This window comes from Pipra filicauda, unplaced genomic scaffold (assembly GCF_003945595.2).
Source record: "Pipra filicauda isolate LSUMZ 115617 unplaced genomic scaffold, ASM394559v2 scaffold68_size4259465_pilon, whole genome shotgun sequence".
In the NCBI taxonomy this organism is placed as follows: Eukaryota; Metazoa; Chordata; class Aves; order Passeriformes; family Pipridae; genus Pipra; species Pipra filicauda.
The window spans coordinates 477,467-501,824 of NW_024104853.1; the positions used below are offsets into that span (position 1 = coordinate 477,467).

The following is a 24,358-nucleotide window of genomic DNA, read 5'->3' on the forward strand; positions in this document are numbered from 1 at the left end:
AGTTGTTTGTTTTGTATGGAAAAACACCATTTGGAGGGTCACCACAATTGTGATCAGTAACGCAACCTTAGTTGCTTGACAGGGTTTTAAAATATGCTTTACCAGCATCTCCTGCTAAAGATCAGCGTATTTGAAATCACCATACAGGAGGATTTTTCCCAATATTGCATGTACTGCAAAAAGTAGAAGCAGTGTTTATTACCTTGCTGAACTTTTGGCATATTTGTTTGCTTCTTTAGAGCTTTCATCTCTTTATTAAGCTATACTACTGAAGTGTTATCTCCCTCTCCTCTGAAGTGTTATCTCCCTCTCCTCTGATTTCCTGTGAAAGTCTCTCTTACTTGGCACCAGAATTCTTTGCCTAATGGCTCTTGTTTTAGCCAAAATTATGCATGCAGTTAATAATTTAGGTGGATCCATCTGCAAATATTGCAGTATTTGATGTGTTCCTCACAGAGATGCATTAAACTATGCAGTGGCTAAAACACGTGCACACACGCACACACACATATATATGTATATATATGTAAAAGTGGTTGGAATTGTGTGTGGGGGGGTGGTTTTCATTTGTTTGTTTTCCTTAATTAAAGAAATGAAAAAAGTTTATTTTCTTTGCTCTCTTCCCTACAACATAACTTTATACTATCAGCTGTTTATTGGTATTTTTAATATATTTTTCCCCTTCCTGACTATTCCCTTTTGACTATTTTCCCTTTTGACTATTCAAATTTAATTGCACTGAAGGCCTGTTTTTAGTAGACCAAAGCAGAAAGCCTTTCCTGTGCATGTGTTTCCTATTAACATGTGTTTTCCTTCTACTTTGGCTCCCTTGCTCTTCATCCACTACTGCTTCCCATTCCTCCTTTCCTCACAGTTCCACCGTGCACAGTCTTTTATTGTGTCTCTCCCTCCCCTTCTTGCCTGTTTTTCTCTTTTCTTTCCTATCCCAAATTGCTCATGTGTTCACTTGCACCCTTCCTGTCTGTTTTATGCATAGAAGTCTTCAAAGTGAAAAAATGTTTTTCAGATGGATTTAGTTTTCTTCTTGCAGTAAGGGCATAAACAGTGCAAAGGAAAGGAACAAAGTGAAGAGTAGTCCACAGAGAGTTTCAGTAAACTAATTTCTGAGCAAAGAAGGGTACACACTCTCCTGTGCCATGTGAGAGACATCTCATGGAGGTATGAAATGCCCCTAGAGATTCTTCTTCTGTCCACCCGCCCTGATATTTGTCAGCTCTTGGGAGCTGTATTTGTTTGCGAAGTACCTGTGCTACCTAAACTCGATAGTATGGAAGAAGATCCTTCCAAACTTGAGTTTGGGGCCTGCTGGGCCCATTGATGCAAGAGGTTGTTCAGAGACAGGTGTACCAAAACAGGCAAATTGTTTGGTAGAACAAGTGATCAAGGATTATTTGATTAGAAAACTCCATTATTACTGCCGTGACTTGGAGAAACTTCTGAGTGAAGCATCTACTGAAAAAACATTGCTTGACTACTGCCTTGTCCCTGTGAGGGAGGAGTGATTTGCCATCTGCTGCAGGGTTAAGTCTGTGTGTCTTTTTTTCTGATTTGCTAGCCATCACCCTAGCAAGTCCTTCATCCTCTTGCGCAAAAATGTAAGCTCAGACCTGTATCTTCAAACTAGTGCTTTGTTCTGAAAACTATTTCCTTTCACGGGAGATATTGATAGTGTCCAGTTTTTCCAGCTTCTATGCCAGACCAGTAGCTGGTTAGCCACTGCTTGTTAAACTAGCTTTTTTTAATGTGATGACAGCACCTTCAGTCTGGCCTTGTGAGGCTTCTTAGTATCTAGCCTTCCTCTCTTTCACTCTCCTCTGTACATACACTAACTTGCAGATAGACACAAAAACACACCAGCCAGAGCATCTCAGTAAAGGTTTGTAGCTTATCTCCCAATTGTCTTCTTAAATGGCTTGTTCACACTACCATCACCACTTTTGTAACAACCTGATGCACCTGCAATGAAGGGTCAATCTGTCTGTCCTGGGGCTATCCTTGCTGCTAGAATGATAATGAAGGGTAAGCAGGCAGGATAGTCTTGCTGGTTCTTACTTGCTGTTTTTTTGCTCTTTATTTGGTGGTCCTTGGTAATTAGTACTGGGCTACCGTTCAGTGCTCTTATAATTGTGTCATATTGCAAGTAAAACTGAAGACCAGTCTCTTTACTTCTATAAAGTAAAAGCATAGGTATCTAGACTAAAATAATAATGAATATCCCTTTTCTCTTACCTAGCTAATTATCAGACTGCTTATTCCATTATTCTCCAAAATGGAGAGGTTCAGGGACTACAGTCTGCTAACAGTGACTATTGAAAGGCAATTTTTTATAAATACATCTAAAAATATGTGTTGTTCAGCATACTGATGTTTGTCACCTTGGACAAAAATTCCCAACCCAGTAGCCAGTAAAATCGCAGGCTGAAAAAGGTATTTAATTTATTTAATCAGATGTTCCAGATGATTAATCCCAAGTAAGGCTTATCAGAAAATGGACCATTGCATTGTATAGTTTAAATCGTAAGAACACTCTGTTCCTGGGGGAACACACTGACAAAATTGCGAGGGGTTTTTTCCACTTCACTTTATGGAACCTTTATAATATTCATAGCCATCTTGATGGAATCTCAGTCTTTTTCTTGTTAATGATTCATGAAACAGTATACATCGAGCAAAAATACGATTACTGGTGTGTGTGGTTTTTTATTTCTAAACAGTGAAAGCTGAATTTTTACCTTTTGAAAACCCTGGTGTGGGCTATTAACTGACTTACAGATAATAATGTATGCCTTTTCTAACCTACTCATAATGATGCTTTTAACCCAGTTATAATAATGCATTGAGAGATGGAGATAGTGTTTCAGAGAGCTTTTGTGTGAAGGAAGGAGATGGGTGTTCAAACCTCTCAAGAATTCAGAGACCTCTTTCATTTGCAGGAAAACTCACACCAGTCTCCCTTGGAAGAGCTCACAGGTTGGTGTCGGGCTGTGTATCGTCCTGCTACTAAGAGATCACTCGCTGCTTTCTCTTGTTGCTGGTGGTGAACTGTTTTCAAGTCCCATTTGCGTGATGTTCATGGACTTCTTGTGTTGGAAAAGCTAATTTATATGCAGATGTATTCTTTACTTATAGTGATTGCTTAATTTTTAATTAATTAAAATATCAATATAATAATAATATATTAATATTATTTACAGCTAGACTATTTAAAAAAAACCCCAGCTAGTAGTTTGCAAAGAATTTCCTGGGGAGGAAGACTGTGGTGGTGCTTATATATTGTTTCTGAACTTACTTTTTTTTAATACAAAAATGTTCATAGTGGTACAACTATATGTGGAGTATAAACCACATCTGAAAAATAATAGACTGTTTCAGAATTGGCAAAAACATTTAGTAATGACTTCATTTTACTTTCTTGCTGCCAAAAATGTTCAGGAACAGGTTTTTCAGTTTGGTTTGGTGAGTGAAATACTGTTGGAAAACAATTTACTTATGTCATTTGGCTGTAAATAACTACTTAAAAACGTTTATTTGAAAACATTTGTATTACCATTTAAAAATTATGACTTAGTGTCCATACCTTAAAACAGCTGTACATGCTTCTTAACAAGATGTATCTCATGTTTCTTAATGTCAGTAGGGTAGGTATGTATGTTGATATGTTTTGGTTTCATAAAGTACAGAGCAAATATGTTGATAATTCAGATGAGTGCCAAAGTATATTGTTGGGAGAATAAGTAGTCAGTTACCCATTCTGCTCTGTCCATCGAAGACTGCCTTGGAGAACAGAAGTATATGATTACTTATAAGGGCAGTAGTAACCTTTACATTTAAGCAGACGTATTCCAGTCAGAGAATGGAATAACTTCTTTAAAATACTGGCAGTTCTTTTCGTGCACATATTGGTGCAGTTCTGCTCTAGTGGCTGTAAAATGTCTGTCCTGGTTTGATGGCAACTAGATAGGAGCTGTGACACATAGCAGTATTTCCTTACATGCTGAGCAGTTCTTTCCTTAACTGGCTTCAGAATTATATTTTATTACATTAGTCTGTTTTTTTGAGCTACTCTTGTCTGATGCAGCTTCTGAAATTATTTTTTTCTCCCTTGAAGCTTTCTCGATAGTTTAAAAAGAAACACATTAGAAAGCTCCTTTATACCAAGAAGACTCCATTTTTTTTTTCTTTATCAGGCATGTAATAAAATGGGATAATGGTTTCCTTTTCTATAGCTTTGCAAGTGATTTGGGAAAGGCATCTGAGGAACTTTTACTCTGTAGGAAACTGAGAGCTCTTAATGTAATCCAAGGAATTTTGGCGATGTAGGATTTGTTCTGTGCTGAGGCTGGTCCAAGACAGTTTTTAAAAATTCTTTTCAAGAACAAAGTGAGCTTTCAGTTAAATGCTTACTAAAATTAAGTTGGAGAGGTCCAAGTAAAACTTCTACTAATTGCAGATTTAACCTTCCTAGAGGAAAACAGTAGTGTTTTTTTTTTAATTCCTTGTAATAGATTTTATTATTCAGCAGAGTAACTTAGAGTGTCTCTCATCTGAATTTAGATGTAACTATTGAATTTGGTGCTTACATCAGTCTTCTATGCCCATTCTTGAGTGACCTTATTTTTCACACAAGCTAGACACCTGAAAAACAAATTGCTGTTTAAATACACTTTTGGAAACCTAACCTTAGCTGTGCCTTACTGTAGCTATTTTCCCCAAGCTAATCTTGACCTCAGTTCTGGTCTGCCCAATCAGGCACTGCTGCTAACACTTCTTTCCATCTCCCTCAGTCTTGCTTCCTGATACTGTCACTAGTGGAATGGTGACTTTGAAGTTACACTAAATTATGTGAATGATTGAAACAATCAGTCACATGATTGAGGCAATCAGTCTCTCCTCCGTCATGGACCAGGGGTCTAATAGGTTGTATCACCTTCCTCATCCCCTTCCCAGTTTCTTCTTGAACTCAGGTCTGAACATATCAAAGCTGTGCTTGCTGTTGTAAGGAGTTCCATTAGGACTAATATTCTTTGTTAGGTTTCTTTTTTGTTAGTTTGATTGTATAGGTGAGTTCTTCTGGGGCTGGAGTAGCACTGTGCATAATAAGGATGCCAGCAAATGTGTGTTTGGAAGGCAGGACTATAGCAGCACCAGCCTGGATGAGCTGAAATTGTTGTAGGTACCTTGTCTGAGTGATACATGGTAACACTAAGGAAACCAGGAGTAATCATGACAGAGTATCCAGGTATTTCCCTTCCTTCAAGACACTACCAACTACTTTGTATGTCTAATCTGTCAAAAAATCTCCAATATTACCTGTCACATCCTCCTAGGTAATCTGTTCCACTCTTCAGCTGTCTTTTTGTGGCTATATGGAATGGCTCTCAAATGGAGACAAAAATGTGATTTTAAAAGACTTGAATTTCTTAGATAATCTAACTGCTGAGCAGCTTAATTTAGCTAGCATTCAGTAAAACTTGTATGTACAAAAATTATATTTGCAGGACCCAGGGTAAGAAAGCATAGAGAACTTGAAAATCACAATAATCCACTCCAGCACTGAGATCAGTGTTTCCATGACATATCCTTCTGCAAACTTTGTTGTGATTAATTACATGCTAATATGCAAATGGACTGAATAATTCCCAGTAGTGTTTCATTTACGAGTTGTCTGTGTAGAACTGATAAACAAATTATGCCATCTGTTTTAGTGCATGTGAATTATTTTAACTGTAGCTTTTGTGTGTTGTCCACTCAAAATCTCTTTTGGAATGTTCCTTTAAGCAAATAATTTCTATTATCTTTTTTTTTATTTTGTTGTTCTGTTGTAAACTTATGATTACATAGCAATTTTGAGTTGGTGAAGAAAAGTATGATGTGGTTGACCTTCTGTTGAGGTGGAAAAATTTGGATGGGTAAAGAGATAAATGTCTCAAAATAGAGCATTAAAACTGTTGTGAAGTTCTTATTGTTACATACATATTTCTTATCAAAGTAACTTGTCCCGTACTTTTCTACTTTTTATCTTGCATGTTCACTCTCTTCTTTTTATACTTAGCTTTCTCCGAGGTCCATCTGACCTATTTTTCTTTTTCCTCTGACTCTTTCTGGAGTTTCAGATTACTAAAATTCCTCTTTTATATATAGTCCCCACCCAGCAAGGTGGGACTGTTTTTGTCTCTGTTTGTGTCATTCATTTAGAAATTAGTAACACTTTCACTGACCTTGTTTTTGCCATATATGAGGTGTCATTTCCCATGGAGTTTACCTACTGATTATATGAGTGATGCAGCTTGCCTTGCTTTCCTTCCAAAAAATCATGACCACAGTGTTACATGATCCCTGTCATTCTATTTTTCATGTACCATTGAAGGCAATTCTTTGGTTATTCTTTTTGCTCTCCTTATCAACCATTTGTCTTGACATGCTGGAGTATTTTATTGGACACCATGCATTATGTGGTGGTGTTATCTCAAAGTGCAGTGTCTGGTATGTGTTAGTAACATTAGCCCATTGCCATATCAAAGTTGCCAAAGTAAAAGAGCAGAACTTTGACTCTGGGCTCCGCAATGACTTCTACCTGTGCCCTTCACTGTGATACTACCCTAACTTCTATTGCATACAGTTGTATATAGCATGCAGACGTGTCCTTCTTTCTTGTGTTTCAGAAACCCTATCTCGACAATTTTATTAATTTTATTGATTCCGGATGGCTTTATAGGAAGATGGCTAGTCTTCTAAAAACTACTGTTGTTGGCACATCAGTATTGTTGTTGTTGAAGTCAGTACTATGAAAAACTAAGTAGTAATTAGGAAGTCTTCTTTGGCTACATACAAATATCCCTTTCTACTTTTTGTGCGTTCAGACTGTTACAAAATAATGTGAAATTAATGGAGACATTTCACTTTGTAAAAGGAGGGCCTGTTAGCAGTTTCTGCAAAATACCCAATGTGACGTCATTTAAGTCAGAGATCAAATGTTTGTTCTTTCTCATTGCTGATCTGAGGTCAGTGATTTGAATAAGTCCCTTAGTTCTTAATACATCAGCACCATCTACTATGCGGTAGAAAGTTTGTTCTGCTTTTACAGGTGGTGTTTGGAAAGACGTAAGAGATCCTTAGGGAAGAGCAGAAGGCACAACAGCTGACAGTAGAAGTTAAATAGGCTAATAGGCAGTAGAAGAGTGAGATAGATTTAAGACTCTTTGAATGAAGCTCTGATCTGTAAAGTCATGGAGGAGAAAAAAAGCAACTCACCTATTCTGAGAGGGTTTTCACGTTATCTATGAGATGCAGAATTAAAAAACCACAGAAGTTACAAATGCAAAGAAATGTGATTTTTTTTGAAGGAGTATAGTATACTGTGTTTTCAAGGACTTCTACACTTTGATTCCTTCAATAAATTAGCAGTTTCATTTCCCTCCCTGTAAGTTTTCATCTGAAAAAATCATGGCAGATTATTTTTGAAACAAAAAATGTGATTTTTACAGAAAATAAAATATGTAGCTATAGTTTGTGCTGTTGTTGTGGCTGTCTGTATGACCCTGGATATTACAGTTGTAGTGTGTTTGCCTTGAAGAACAGGGTAACGCACAAAGAGTACCATTTTAAATGGAAGAGGAAGAAACTCTTGTAGGTTGTCGAATCTCCTGGGTTATCAGACTATATTCTGAGTATTTGTAAACTTTGATGGAAGTGATACTTGCTGAAGTCCTACATTGTTTCTCCTGTTATTACTGTTTTAAAAGAAATCCAAATACTGTACCATGTTTCTGAAAATAAGGGGGGCACTGTAGAAATCAAACAGTATCAGAATCTTGGCATTGTACCCAGATTAGTTGCTGAGAGACTAAGAGGTCTGGTAGGGCACTGAAACTAATGTGTGTTATCAAACTAGGTAAATAAAGGTGGTATGAACAGCTAGAAGAACAGTGCAAATGGCAGTTGTGTGATGGTTTTTGCTTGCTGCTTTCTCTATAACCTTCATGCTGTCCTGATGGTATCATGAAGACCATGAGAAGGAGGACAAGATATTTTTTCCCTTTTACTTTAGTGGTGAATTTCATCACTTTGCATACTACTTTTCATTTTCACCTTCCTCTTATTTTTGGGGCAAAATAAAAGAAGAAATCAGATTGATAGACTAATCGGGACTTGAAACTGAACGATATGATCAGGGTTGTAATTGAATTTTTAATTTTTTTTTTTTTTGTTAGGCATCACGATTTCTGGTCTGCTTTTTTTTAGCTGTTCACTCTGAAATTGTTCATCCTAGCATTAATTAACAAGACCAGCCTTTTCCAGTTTTCACTAGGGCAAAAACAGTACTATCACAAATTTCACCCAGATTCAATTTTCAGTTGGTATTAAAACCTCCATAACCAGTTGAGTCTAGGGAGTACTTGACAAGGTAACAGACTTAAAAATTTTCGGTTTCTCTTCCCTTTTTTTCCTCCCTATCCTTTACAATTCATACAATACATATTTTTTTTTCTTCTTGATAGGCAGAAAGGGTATATTATTTTTTTTAATTATTCTTTTATAGTGGCATAAATTAATGGTATCTACAATGCAGTAAAACATTTGCTCTACTTTTACAGTGGTGCCTGGAAAGGCATAAGAGATCCTTCAGTGCTGCTTGGAAGAATCACAGCAGTTGACAGTAGAGGTTTAATAGGCTGACAGGCATTATAGGAGCCAGGTGGACTAAATTCTCTCAGATTGAAGCTCTAAATTTAAAAACTCGTGGAGGAAAAAAAAGGGGTTTTTCAGATTTGAAGCTTTTTCTGAATTTTTAATGATTGTTGATTGCATTGCAGTAAGTAAAACTTACTTCATTCTCAGGATATATTTGTTTTAAAATATATATTAACTCTTATTCCTTAGATGTTTCAGGTATGGGAGCATAAAGTTAGATCTTAGATGGCTACATGACTTTTGGTACAAAGTGAATCCATTGCACAAACTAGTGTTTGAGATATTATTTTCAAAAAATAGAAGGAGAAAAAAAGAAGAAAAATAGATAGCTGAACTGTATATATATTTTTTCTTATAACTAAGTGGCCACAATTTTTATTTGAGGGCTCTGTAACTACCCGAACACTCATGTACAACGAATGTTCTCTGACATTAAAAGACACAAAGTTTTTGGAGAGGGGGTTAACATGTGATGACTGTTGAGAAAGCTGTAGGATCTCTGACGTGTTGCCCCCTTTTCTCACTCTGTGCACTGCACTAAATTATGTTTCCTTTCACTTGTTTACTTCTGTTTATTGGCATTCTGCTTAGCAATGCTTACAGGTTTTTAAACACCATTCTGCATTGTCTGGTAACCTCAGAAAGAAGGCAATTAAATAACAAAAATTATAGTCAGCATTGTTTTAAAGCACAAAGAGAAGCTCTGTAAAGAAGCCAAAATGTAACAAAACCAATATATGGCACACTATTCATATGATGTTAACAACTGCTCTGCCTCCTCTGAAAATAGTGCTGATAATGTGCTGATATTTTTAACTGGATTTCCTATGGAAACAATGTGTATGTAGGCAATTTGTATGTGTGTTAGAGGATGTTTTGTGTGTCCCAAGCCCCTTCATTTGCAAATAATCTGATAAATAATCCTACTGTTCGAATTCTACTGGGGAGGGAAGGGGAAAAACTATTGTCAATTCTGGCTGACCTAAATTTGTCAACTAAATTTGACAGTGGTCTAGAGTACCAGCAAGTTTCATGGAAAAACAGACATGACAAGATGATATCTAATTTGGAAATTCGGTGCTGATGTGCATATCATATTAGTTGGCAAAGAATCCAAACAGGAGGAAGACTTTATAGATGCATCATCTGTAAGAGAAGTTTGTTTGGTGCCTAAGAAGTTATGTGCTCTAGTCATAATTTCAGAGAAGTAAGAGAGTACCATTTGATCTTAGACCTGCTTTCAGGTAGCTCCAAGAATTCATGGAATGGTTTTGGAGTACTTAAGATGGAGGGAAACACAAGAGAACAAGTATAAAAAGAGTAGCTTTTCATTAATGACTATGTGTTCATGGATTTCTTCCACTGTAGAGCTGTTTTGGTTTAGAAGTTTTGCCCCTTCTGGCAAAACTTTGTGTAACAGTTTCACATCGGAGCTGAAATTGAACAATGTGTGACTGTCTTCTATCAAGTGTTTTGGTAGAAGAATGTTGCCATATAGATCTACAAGTCCTTTTAGTGAATTGAGGAACTGACTTTAAAAGCTACTCTTACAACTTCAGCAAGGAGAAGTATGCTTGGACAAATCTCACCAGTTAAAGTGAATTTTGCAGTAAAGAAAATGGTTTTCATAGTTATATTAGAAGACACTGCTTTAAAATAGTAACAGCAGAAGACAAGGGCTACCAAGGAATTTAACCTGCCATTTCTTTTTAATGGAATACACTATAAATACTGTTTATAGAACCGGAAATTCCTGTCAACATCCTTATATGTTGTGCTAACAAACTACTATCAAGAGTGCAGTTTTGTTTTGTAAACTTCCAGTTACTTAGGACAGATAAAATTAGTCTGATCATCTTATTTTGTCTGATGCTGACTTAGTATCACTGGTATGAATTTAATATAAGATTCTGTGTACTTTTCTGAGAAGTCGTCTGCCGCATTCTGGGAGTTCTGTGTCTTCCCAGAGGAAGAGAACTGTTTAAGGATTAGAAAGTGAGCAAATAAACAGGTATCTGTAAAGCACGGAAATATGAGAACCATTAATTCCAAAATTGTGTATTTCATCCCAATGCATTCACTTCAACAACAACAACAACAAAAAACCAACCCCCCCAAAAAATCCAGTTGTGTATTTCAGACTCTCAGAGATGAAAAACCTGTACCATTAAAGTGTCATTTCATTTTGTTTTGGTTTGGTTTTTTTACTCCTCATATTTAAAATTATAGATTATGCCTTGTGAGAAGTTATCAATATGTTTGCTTTCAAGTGAGGTTTCTCTTTTTGAATGTACTAACTCACTGTAGAAGCCTGCCAGCAGTACACCTGGGGATATGTCTGTGTTAAAAGTTAGGAAAACTGTTTAAACTTTGACTATCAGCCTGGACAAGACAGCATGTGAAAAGCTATGTGGCTTTTATTTGGAATGTGATTCCTAAAGAAGCCTGTTTTATTAGTGCTTCTAACAAAGGATTTATCTAAGAAAATTATCTAAATATGTTAAGAAATGCATTCTTCAAACAAATATTGTTTTCTTGATAATTGAAAGAAGACAGAACTGATTTTGGGTTGGATGAACTAATGCACGAGGCCTGTAGGAACCTAGGAATAGCACTTTCACTGAAGTTGTTGGAAATTTTAAAGTTAACTTGAAATTGAGCTGAGAGGCCATTCAGGTATTAGTACCAGTACCTGTATCTGGGCCTAAGCAATTAAGGTTATATAAAAAGGGATAGTTACTTATAATCTGCCAAAATGAATGCCTTAAGCTGTTAGTAAAAGATTAATTTCAGCTGTATAAGGAAAATGCAATTAAAAACTCAAAGCTGGGTAGGAAGCTTGCATTTGCTGTCAGCCATCTCAGTTCTCAAAACTCTGGCTGCGTGGTAGGCAGGGTGGTGCTGACATAGTGGGCTTTTGGATGATCAGAGAAATTAAACAGGTATCCCTGTAGCTCTAAGGGAAAATGTGTAGGGCACTTTTCCTTGAGAGTCATGGAAATTGCAGTTTGTGTTAGTTAAGAAGCATATGATTCAATGATTCCAGTGTGGGAAACTAAACTGTGAAACACAGGGTTGTTTTTTTTTTTTGTCTGAACTCTACATTAAGTACATGTGATTCTTTCGAGTCTGCATTTAGGACTAGGAGTTGTTCAGAGCACAGGGTTGGAACCAAAGGCTGTAAACTTGTGTCTCAGCAACTGAATATGTCATAAAAGCTTTTGCTGCACAGAAGAATCACGACCAAAGTGTTGACTCTTTAAAAATAGTCTCTAAATTTCTTCTCTGCTCAGGAAAGCAGCACTCCATCACATCTAATGGCAACTTGGAAGAGAAGACAAACGCAGTCACTTTGACATTCTCCCTTCCTTCTCCTTCTCCCAGCTCTGTATGCTGACTACAACACCATATAGTCTGGGATATCCCTTGGATCAGTTGGGATCAGCTGTTCTGGCTGTGTTCTTTCCTAACTCCATGTGCACCCCCGGCCCACTGGCTGGTGGAGTGTAGTGAGGAGCAGAAAAGGCCTTGACTCTGTGTAAGTGCTGCTCAGGAGTAGAAAACATCCCTGAATTATCAGCACTGTTTTCAGCGCAAATCCAAAACATAATGCCATACTAGCTTACTGTGATGAAAATTAACTCTATCCCAGCCAAAGCTAGCACACTACAGTATTTTTGAGATGAAATGTTTTCTTCCTCTACTTGTCCCTGCCCTGCGTCTTTCTGTGCACCTGTCCTTTGTCAGATGCAGAGATTTAATGCTTTGGTTACTGTAGTTTCCTGCTATTGTAACAAGTAAGAAAATAGTTGTAGCTTAGCCTAGAAGTGGGTCCAAGACTGTAACTCATGACCTGTCTTTGAACTGTTAAACCTCATCAGAATTGAGACAGTAGCTCTTGCTCTGCACATTGTAAAGCATAAGACAAAGCACCATGTACGATTTCGGTCGATTTAGAGCAGGGAGAAAATACACAAAGTAATACTTGTTTAGCAAAAGTTGTTAGCATGGAACAGGAGATGGTTGTTACAGCAAAGATTTTAAAAGATTTTAACACAACTACAGTTGTTAGAGCTGTGTGTTCTGTTTCTCAAAAGGTTAGGAATCAAAATAATTCTATCCTAGATGTCTCTAGGAAATAACCTGGCACATATAGGGAAAATTTACCTTCTTTAGGATGTATGAGTTTTTGTACTTGGTAGTTATGGAACATGGCCTCTCATTGGCAGTATATTTTCACATGAAAGAAGTGTTCTTAAATAATTTGTCTGTCTATTCAGGGAAAAAAATCAGGCTTTTCTTCCATGTTTGGCACAAGTGCTTTCTTCAGCTAACTTATGGAAAGTAAGGTAGCTATTGCATTCATGTTTGCATCCCATGTTGCATTTATATTTAGCTTTTCTGAGTATGTGTGAGGATATTTTAGGAAGTTTGGGGTATAGCAGAACATCATATTATATCAATAGTCTTGGAGGGTATGTGGAAAACAACAGCTTGGGGTGGTTTGGTGTTTTTACTCAGGGATCAGTTGATTAAACAGTCTTCTATTAGTGATTAAAATGACATTTCTTTTCCTACAAAAGCCGTTTTAACCAGTTCTTGATGCCTGTGTTCAGGTACTGATAGAGTTACAAGCATGGATTAGTATTAATATTAAATGTGTGGATCATCATCATGGCTAGGCTTCGTGAATGAAGATTTAGGAAGGCTCTATCCACGTTTGTTACAAGTGCACTGGTGGCTAATGAGGCCATTATGAGATAGACATATCCGATTGTAAAAGGCACAGCAGAAAGACTTCTTAGGTGGTGTATTCAGCAGGACACGGTTCTTTCTGCATTGTCTTTTCTCCTCGACAATGATCCTGCGTGCGTTCTCAAAGGAAATGGCAGCGTTATAGATGGTGTGTCTCCAGATTTCCTGATTGGAGGCCAGAGCAGATCAGTTATGATGATCAATATGGCCGAGGTTGAGATGTTGTTTCAGGGACTCCTTGTATCTTCTCTTCGGGGCTCCTCTCTTGCGGCAGCCGGTGGCAAGTTCACCATAAAGCAAGATCTTAGGGAGGTGGGGGTCCTTCATCCTGGAGACGTGTCCTGCCCAACGCAGCTGTGTTCTCAGCAACATGGCCTCAATACTTGTGATTGCTGCTTGTTCTAGAACAGAATGTGTGGATATAGGTAAGCTAAATAAACTACACACAATTTTAAAAGCTATCAAAACTAAGTTGTTGCCTTTAAGTTGTAGTTCAATGTGTAGTATATTGCTAATGCACATACAAATAAAGGAATTATTAAGACACATTACTTGCGTGAAGGCTACAATGAAGAATGCAATAACCTGCAGTAGGAAAATACTGGTATGTAATGTTAGAAGAGGGATTTTCTCTGGGGAGGCATTGTTTTCTTCTCAGAAAATTCAGGTTTCTATTTGTTGTCCCCTTTTTTTTTGGCTCAGGTGCTTCTCTGAAGAGAAGGAAAATACTGACTGAAGCATTTTTAAAAGGTTTCTTGCTGGTGTTAAGTACACTCTTCAGATTACTGACAACTAAATTAAGTGAATGATGCCTGAAAATACTTTTTTAAAATCAATTTTTAGTTATGTACAAGATGCTATTGTGCTGATTAAAGACAAATGAAATTTTTTTTCTTCTGCTGTATTTGAAGAATAGCTTTACTGATGTGACTTAAAATGGATATGGGATGAGCGGGAGGGTTGATTCCAAAGAGGTATCAGGTAGCATCTGATACATAATATTTTCTCATATGTTTAGTCAAACCATTTAGACGATGAAATAGATCACCTCAACAAGACTACTCACAGAAATCATGCTGATAGTAACTACTATTATAGAAAACTTTCAAAATTACTTTGTTTGTTGTCTAGAGCTATACAGTGTGCAGTCCTCCAAATCATCATTGCTATTGCTTATAAGTGATTGGAGATTATAAGGTTATAAGAGTGCATGTAATTACACAACACTCCAGAGTATGTATGTCTACTGCTCTTCATAAATGTTTTATTGTAGAGTTGCTTGTGCCATGGTAATGGAATATCTGGGGCAAATGGAAATTAGACTGCACTTGTTTCCTCCTGTGTAATACTGGTAGTTTCTAAGTATATTAAATGATCTGTTAGTAATCAAATTATTTGACATGATTCTTGAAAAGCCACACTTGTAAATGAATACTTGCTTGGGCCAAAGAATTGTAGAAAAAGGAAATCTAAAGCTATTCTGTGAGGTGAAATTTGTGATGGCATAGCGATGACAGAATTTTCTTTTAATAGGTTCTGGAAAACATCAGCATCACCAATGGTTTGATCTTCACTCTCAGCTCCAGATGACTTGTACTGTTGTTCATAAGAGTAAGTATAATTCCATTGAGAAAGTGTTGGTAAAATCTAGAATGATTTTAAAGCATGTCATTGTAGCTTTTTTTTTATTTACTTCAGCAGACACATTCAGAGTGTCTGACCAAAGTTATCTCTAACTTAGTGGTTTATTCTTGATCCAACATTGCTTTACAGCTGTGATAAGATGCAATGTAAAATATCTTCTTACTACTCTGAGGAGGTACAGCATGTCAATGCAGCCAAAGACCTTGGACCTCTGAGACATGCCACTGAATATCTGGCTCACAAGCCTCATAATTTTGCCCATCACTGGACCTGTCAGGAACATCTCATGCAGTATGCAGAGGAGCAAGATTTCACTGCAGACTTGCATACTGGTGTGGGGAAAAGAAAGAGAGAGTTGTGTAGAATCGGTCATGTGCTGGACATATTCCTGGCACAGCACTATCCTTTTAGTCTGCCTGAAAAATATTTCTAGGAATATCCTAGATGTGTCACTGATCTTGGTGACTTGCTGTCCTCTGAGAAGTTTGAATTTAGCAAAAAATGGATAATAAATTGTCTGATTTTTCTGAACACTTACTTTTCTAAAGCAAATACCTTCTTTATAACTTAAGCTTCTGTTATTAGATGATGTCTGTTACTGAAAATGGAGATGTTACTGCTGGAAAACCAAATGAAGAGAAAACATATAAAAAGGTAAATAAAACTTACAACAAACTTTTTTTGTATGTTTTTCCCTTCATGTTGCTAATTCAGATCTGCTGTAAGTGAAATATATTTCAGAACTAAGTAAAAACAAGAACAAATAACATATGTTCCTTGGATTTTTTTGTAAGTACTTTATTCATTCTGTGAAATCAATCATAAGATGTTTCTGCCCACTGCAGAACTGACTATTTAAAGTGTGTTCAGTACAGCTTTAAAGTATATACTCTTGCTAGATTTATAGAAATTCTTTGCTCTTAGCAACAGATATACCTCTGGGCATAAATACTGTTTTGAGAAATTTAGTACAGCAAGTTCCCAAATGCTTTGAATGTTTATACAATGTGTCTGGACTATAAACCTTGTCACTTCTTCAGTGCTTTGTCAAACAGACCACTATTTGCTATGTGTTTAAAAAAAAAGAAATGTTGTTTAAGAGAGGATGTATTTAGTGTAGGAGCATGCATCAATAGTAGCAGAACAGATCCGTTTAGATATTGTAACAGTAGGTGATACTGATTTGGGGTTTGTTTTTCTGACACTGATTGTCTTGACCAGCATTATTTCGGTCCACTAGCAATACTGGTAACTAAGTGGAGCTATAAATACACCTTTTCATATATATATATATATATATATGTATGTATGTATTTACATAACCAAGTTGTTAGCTGCCAAATTCTATTTTTTTCTTGGCAGATCACCTCAAAGAAATGATGACTGTTTTTTTTCTTAATTTCTGTAATCTAGCACAGAGATTTAAATACTTCTACAGTACATCTAATGTTAAAAGTTTTTCATTTCTGGGTGTCACTTACAGCACCCAGAAGATTACTAAGCTTCTGTTTCTTTTCCCACCCCTTTTGCTGGCAGTTACATTTTCAGTGTCTGGGTGTCTTTAACATTCCAGATAATTTTCTCAGAAATAAAAAGAAATAATGTTTGAGAAATTTGGGTTTTTTCCCCCTTTTTGGGTACAGGTTATATTCAATCTCCCAACCTATGACTTTAAAATATTAAACTCTAAATTTTTCTTGACACTTACTATGAGAAAGGAAGAAAAATTCAGTGCCTGAGATGAACACTTACACAGTTTTATTTTGCTAGACTAGACTAGTAGGTAGCCATATGTAGTTTCCATTCCCCCCAGTCATCCTACATACTCTTCTCTGTTCCTTTTTGACTATATATTCACAAAATTCCAGAGAAAGTTGTGTAAAGGCTTCTCACCATGGCACAAATTATTCTGTGTATTTACTGGAAATACCAAAATCATCATGGCTGGGCTTCGCGAACGAAGATTTGGGAAGGCTCTATCCACATTTGCTACAGGCACGCTGGTGGCTTATGAGGCCAATACGTGACAGACATATCCGATTGCAAAAGGCACAGCAGAAGGACTCCTTAGATGGTGTATTCTGCAATATACGGTTCTTTCTGTGTTGCCTTTTTTCCTCAAGAGTAATCCTGCGAGTGTTCAAAATACCAAAAATACCTCTCTGACAAAACATAGAATTCACAGCCACATCACATTGAAAGGTCGCAGTGACTATCATCACAGTGACTATCATCTCCAAGTTCTGAACCACCAGTTGTCTGTGTCTTATGTCAGTTTATTTCCTTTTTGTATAATTACACCCTCAGTTTTTCTGTGTTCAAGCTCCTGTGTTGCATATGCCCCGTAGTTAAATATTATCACCAAATATTATACTCGTCATACTCCTCCTTTTTGTGATAATGTTAATAAAAAATTAGGAAGTGTTGACCCCACAATTTATCCATGCAGGGATAACAGGTAGCATGTCTTTGCCTGATGTCTCACTTTTAACAATGTCTCTCTTCTCTTAAGCCAAATTCCTTACAAACCTTGTACTTTCTGTTAGACTTCGAAGACTCTGCTTGAGCAGGGAGATTGGACCAAATGACCCCACCAGTGGTGCCTTCCAACCTGAACCATTCTGTGACTCTTTGATCCTCACCTTCTTCAGATATTCCATATAACATTTCCTATTTCTTATGTTCAGAGGAATGAACAGTAGATGTCAGGAAGTGGGTTACAGGTTAAGCCTGGTATGACCTATGTTTATCAGAGGCATTTCATGTCATTTCCCAGTTAGTTCCATATTTTTAGGTAACTTACACAAAGAGATTTTGCTTGGTTAAATGCTTGTTTACAGTTAACACCTGCCTGTCTTTTATTGCCTACATAGCTTTTCTTTGCTCTTTTACACAGGTTTGCATTTACAGTTCTCCAGTTATGTGTTGTTATACTTGTTTGGTTTGGCTGAAAAATACTTGCAGTTCTGTCCTGTGACTTCCAGTGCCGCTTCCTCCAGAAATCTGGGCTGGGGGAGAGGTTGTTCCCTCAGCTGGTGCTTTTTCAGCTACTTGGGCAGTTTCTGTTCCAATTTACCACTGCTCTTAATCTCAAGGGCACTTAGTCGAGATACTCATTGAGTTTTGAAGACAGATAATGCTTGCTAATCTATTCACCTTGCTCAGAAACTTCACTTGAACATTTTTTTTACATAATAAGTTATTATTATTACATAATAATAAAGTATTTAAATATTTCTATTTAAATACAAATATTATGTAAAAATTGCATAATAAATTTTTACCAAAATTTATTTTTACATAATAAATACATTATGGGTTTTTTACATAATAAATTACATAAAAATAGAAGGTTATACTGTTCAGCTGAGAAAAACAGAGGACTGTAGCTTGGTTTTTGTCCTGTAGTTCTTTAGCATATGTGGCCTTGGGAGCGTTCCCAAAGATAGTACTTGTCTGTGCATCCTGGGGGAAAAAAGGAATCTTGTTTATAAGAGAAAAGTTTATTTCTGACCTCCAGTAGTGGTCAGCTGACTTGCCAGCTGCATGAATGTAAATACCTTGAAGTTCCAAGAAATTTCTTACATTATTACAACCTTGTGCAAGGCCTTGCATGAGTATTGCTACCCCATCCTTGTGGATTCTGCAAAAATGGCATGGTTTCTATTATGAATCATGCTTTTTTAGCTTTCAGGTTTTCTGCTACTGCATTCTGATATAAATGCTCTTCTCTGTTTTAATTGTCTGTTATTATCTAGTCCAAGTCCTTGGGAGAAGAGGGAACACAACCTTCTGTTTGTTGTGTTTATTTTTCTGCTGAAAACTGCTGTTTTCCTATCTTTAAAAATGGTGTTATTTAAGGTGGGGCTGCTGGGCTGTTCAGCTGCAGATGTTTGCTACAAACATTATAATCTGAAGCTACTCCTTGGTTTTCTCTCTATCAGTAAATTACAAGAAGTTGCTCTAGTCTACAGTGTGACAAAATATTTCAGTAACTCAGATTAAAGAATTTAGTTAATGGAACAGACATGTCACAGATGTATGTTCAATGCAGCTTCTAAGGTAGAGGATTAAAATAGCTTTGAGATAAAAGAAATAAAAATTATGCAAACTGAGGCCAGTTCTTTCAGGGTGGTTTTTTTGGTCAGTTAGCTTGGGTTAGTCTTGTGTTTCTTTTGGTTTTGTTTTGGGGTTTGTGTTTCGGGTTTTTTGTTTGTTTGGGTTTGTGTTTTTTTGTTGTGGGTTTTGGTTTTTGGTGGGGTTTTTTTTTGTTGTGGTTTTGGATTTTTTTTTCAGGGAGAAACAGAGTTAGAGAGAGACTGTTTGTTACATTTCATGCTTAAGGATCCTAAGCAAAGTAGCAAGGGAGCCCTGTAACAAAATCCAGTCACCAGACTATAGTTTTTCTTAGATATTCATCACAGTCTTGTCACTGGTATCTGGAGTATGCAAAACCCACGCTTTTCATTTCCTTCCTATTATTTTGCAGACTTTGTTGTGAGAAGCTGCTGAGACGTGCACCTTTTGCGTTGTGATGTCATCAATCACACAGTAGTCCCTGAATATGTGACAAAACATATTTCAGTAGCATCCTTATGCCTAATACTAGGATGGTAGCAAGAATCAGGTAGACATGTCTGTCAAAGCACATTAAGTGTGTAGAAAAAAATCAGACCAGAAAACAAAGCATATGTATATGTGCACTTGTGAAAAAACTGCTACTGGATTGCCACAATCTCTACATTTAGTCTGAAGGCTGCCACACACACATAAAATTAGATTTTTTTTCTTGTTATTAGATATGTTGTGGCTCTTTTGTTTAGCATATTACAAGCACTACATCACCTGTTCAAAACTGGGTATCATAAGCGAGAGTCACTTTGCCAGGAACAAGGGGAATTTTACTGGTTAAAGAAAGCCAGCTACCTACTGTTAGAGCTTGCGAACACATGCAAACAGCATTGCTTCATCACTTTTGGCATTGACTTATGCCCTGCATCTAATGTCTCCACATAGGGTACTTTTTCTTGCAGATGCTGAAACTTCGCTACTGGAGGTTTTACTACATTGAGACCTGTGTTCTCAGTGGCAGACTTTGTGCATCTGCAAGGATACTGAAATAACTCTCTTTAATGGCTTTGCCCGGAGCAATGGCTACTATCAAACTTAGAGGTCTCAAATTCTTTTCCTCAGAGATAGAACAACCAGAGTAGTTGGATTCATGGTTACGTCTGAAACTTTAGCATAAATGTTTTGAAATGGAGGAAAAATTAATTGAAAGCCGTGGAGTAATTTGAATCCAGTTTTGGAAAATGGAGATCAGATTCGGCTTGGGTCAGTAAATCATTCTGATGGCCGTTGAGCTGGAAGAACCACACAAACACACACACGATTGTCATGAAGTCCATCTTCATGACACAGACAAACATGATGTCTAGCTTCGTGAAACACACACACACAATGAGTGGAAGTCCGTCTTCATGAAGTGTGACCTGCGGAAGGTGGACAAATATTTGATAGAGGAAAGAACAGTGTGAACTGAAGGAAGATTGAAGGGGTACTGTGGCTGTAGTGACCCATGGTTACAAGTTCTGGAGAAACAGTAAGATCAGTTTATTTAGTGGAATTTTCTGGAAACTCTGTTTTTATAATGTCCCTGTTTGTGAGTTATTATGTGGCAGCTGCAGAGATCATGCTGAGATGGGGTAGCGGCCTCCAGAAGCTTTAGCAGAAACAGGTACAAGAAGTGTTGTTTCAATGGGACTGTAAGCACTGCAGGCACTCAAAGACAAGACAACTCTACTGCAGAAGCAGTGGACTAGGCAATAACCACATGTACATCTTGAATATAATTGCAACTTCCTAATGTTCTAAGACATCTCTTTTTAAATGTTGCTTGAAGAAGTCATACTGTTTTTAACATGCATTCTCCTCAGATGGTTTGGCTTAAGAGATTACAAAATTTATGACAGGTTAGTATCTTTGCATGGAAGTGATAGCGTAGGTGGATTCCTGGTACTCATGGTAACTAGTATATAAATATATATATTTAGTAGAAAATTGACATCTGGAATAACCCATGTGGCTTGAATAATTTTGATCAAGTTTTAATCAAGTGAGACCCTGTGGATTTCTTTTTATCTCTCTCTCTCTCTGTCTCTCTCTCTCTCTCTCTCTCTCTCTCTCTCTCTCTCTCTCTATCTATCTATCTTTTTTTTTTAATTTAATTTTATTTATTTCACTGAGAATGCTGCCTGAAGGCAGGCAGCTATTCTATACCAGTCCAATTCACTGTCCCACCAAGGAGCAGACTGGGATGGTGAGGAAGATGAGAGCAGGCTTCTCCACATACAGTAGTAGAGAGAAATGAACTAATGGCAACTACTTTGTGGGAAGCATGGTTGCAAAGCAGTGTTTATTAGTGGTGGCTTCTGTTCAGATGTTTGTTTCTCCCCGTCTTTCATACCATACTATGATAGCTAGGTGTTTCTGCCATTTCATTAGCCAGATTTTAAAACCTGTTTGAATGACAGTAGTAAAGAGGGTGAAAGAAAGGAGTCATCATCTTGCCTTCTGCAGTGATAGTGAGGTAGAGCTGCTGAGGGAGAGTTAATTTCTTTTCTTTGCTTTATAGCACCTGCTATAAACCAAATGTCTTCTGGAAAAATCTTTGCCCCAGAAAGTTCACAGGTTTAGCTGCAATAAAATGAATTATGGAAAGGGAAAACACATAAACGAGGACCAAGTTTACACTCACGCAGTCCTAAAGAGAATCCCTAGGATGTCTACTTTTGAAAAAGCCAAGAATGTTAGTTACATTTCATGAGTATGTTGTGGGAAATGCATAAAGACTTAGCAAAGAACAATTGAGAGCTGAAAGAATAGAAAGATAACTTTGTGAATGAGAGTAGAGGGGAACTTCTATTAAATTAAATGAAGCCTTAGTCCTGCTCATCTCCTCTCTGCTCATGGTTTGTTAAATGATTTGTTTTATGTCATTAATAGTCCCATACAAATATGGAGAAAGTATAAGGAAACCTGTCTAAAAAAATAAATGTGTTTTCCATATCTGAAGTCTTTGTGTACTATGTACTTGGTGATTTTATTGACACATTATTGGTTAGTTAGGTTTGCTGGCCATTTACAACTTTCACACTCCAATGGAAATAATTATTGAGCAATGTATAATATATATACTATATAATATACTATATAATATATACATTCTGAAACTACAGTATCTATATTTTTGCCATCCCTGGATTTTTTTTCATTTACTTTAAGGGACAGACTTTTTCAATCCTTTCAGTTGCCTTGTCCCTAACTGGCACAGTTGTTAAATAGCTTCAGATAGTGGATTTTTTTTGTTAGCAGAATGTAAACTGCCTTTACATACAGTATGTGTGTCTGATTAACTCATTTCTTTTATGAAAATAAAAAATTTAAGTTTTACAGGACTACGCTGAAAGCAATTATTTGTAGGAAAAGCAGTGTTGAAATCCTACTTAGTACATTTGTGGGATCATGTGCAAACTTAATACATTATTTGAAAGGATTTATATTCTCATTTAGTTTGCTATTCCAAGAAAGGATTTCAGCTTAGAGTGATGTAGAGCAAGATGGAAGACCCATCTGCAGATAACAGTAATTCAAGAGAACAGTGCATCTTGTGCTAGAATATATGTCAGTGATGCAAATATTCCATATACCTGTCTGTGTTCTATTATATTCTATATACTATTATACTATATATATTCTATATTATATACTGTTTCATCCTGTAACCTGTTGTTATTCTTTATGTGTCTGCATATAATGTTTCATTCCTACAGGATTTTTCAGCAAAGCTGTATGACAAATATAGAGAAAATATATAGTTACTTTTGACAAAAATAGACAAAGATGTGTTTCATCATAACGAGGACAGTTTAAGCTTTTTTATGCAAGGATAAAACTGTGCAGAGGCTTTTTTGTTTCAATCCTCCATAAACTGTGGGACTTCTGGAGCACTTTGTCCCCAGTACATCTCTTCCTGAAATGCAGCTCTTTTACCTTTGCTGATCTGTTCCCATTTAAGATGGAAGAGAAATGTCCTTACCTACCTTGAAATATTAGCATTCTGGGACAGTAGTACAGGGAATGGGCAATTTCTCAGTTTGCATGGCTGCAAGAATTGCAGTTTACAGGATATTTAATTATATAACAGTGATTGACAAACAATTGGTTTGCAATTGGCTTCAGCATGCTGTAACTGCCATCAATTTGTTTTAAAGCAGTTGTTAAAGTATCCTGAATGATTTCATAACATTTCTTTTCTGTTAAACTGACTGCTGTGGTTGCTGTAGAAATGGTGGGTGATTACTAATGGCACTCTTGAATAGGAGTGGAAATTAACAAGACAGTAACCTTGGAGGTAGAGTCTGTGTCATACTAGTCGATGGCCTTACATTCTGCCTTCCAGAGACTGTAGGTCTGTAGGTTTTCTTTTAAATTTGAAAAAAAAAATCCTACAGATATTTTTTATGAGCTAAGATGGTCTAGAGTTTCCCTTTTGAAATCACATTGCCAGCTTACCTGTCTTGGGGTTTTTTTGAAGTTCAGTGGGTTTTGTTAGGGTTTATTTGGAATGGCATGTCCTCTGTTGTAATTTACTATATGCTGTTCTTTCAGACATAGTTGCTTGCTATGGCAGTGAACAAGATGGGCATCCAGCTATGAAGCAGAAACTATGTGTATTGGTTTGATCAAAGTTACATAATTACGGCTTTCGTTGTGCATTAATCATTCATGAATAGAAGCCTTTCAAGGAAAGAAAAATGTGACTCCTCTTATGACACAAAGCCAAATGGTTTTAGTAGTCAAAGTAACACTTTAAGAATGGGGTGTTGTTTGTTCCCACCAAGTTGCCTTTTCTAAGCTGTTATGCAAGTAAAAGTTCTGCTTGGTGTGCAGTTTTAATTATTTAGGATATACACATCTCTGTCTTTTCTTTTCTAAAAATAAGCAGTCACTCTAATATTTGCTGTTCCAGAAACTGTAACAAGAGTAGCTTTGTGTACTTGAACCATTTCTTATGTAATTCCCATTCCTGAAATTGTTTTGTTCAAGTGCTGAAGTGGTTCTGATCATGAAACTTCTAGTGTTCTTTGTTTCTACTGTTAATGTCTTGCTTGTTTGGTGGGTAGGAGCTAAAATCTAAAAACAGACACCAAATATGTTGTCTTCAGACTGGTGAAAATACATGATG

The 24,358-nt window shown here is 36.7% G+C and overlaps 1 protein-coding gene across 5 annotated transcripts in view; it reads left to right on the forward strand.

Moving 5' to 3' along the window:
• The window catches only part of PIP5K1B (phosphatidylinositol-4-phosphate 5-kinase type 1 beta), a 103,433-nt gene that overhangs the window by 21,978 nt on the left and 57,097 nt on the right, over positions 1–24,358 (forward strand). For all 5 annotated transcript variants that reach the window (XM_027722372.2, XM_027722373.2, XM_027722369.2 and 2 more), the window contains 2 exons: positions 15,001–15,078; positions 15,697–15,765. In XM_027722372.2, coding sequence (XP_027578173.2) covers positions 15,697–15,765 — 69 coding nt within the window. In that variant the 5' untranslated portion in view covers positions 15,001–15,078. The remainder of the gene's footprint in view (positions 1–15,000; positions 15,079–15,696; positions 15,766–24,358) is intronic.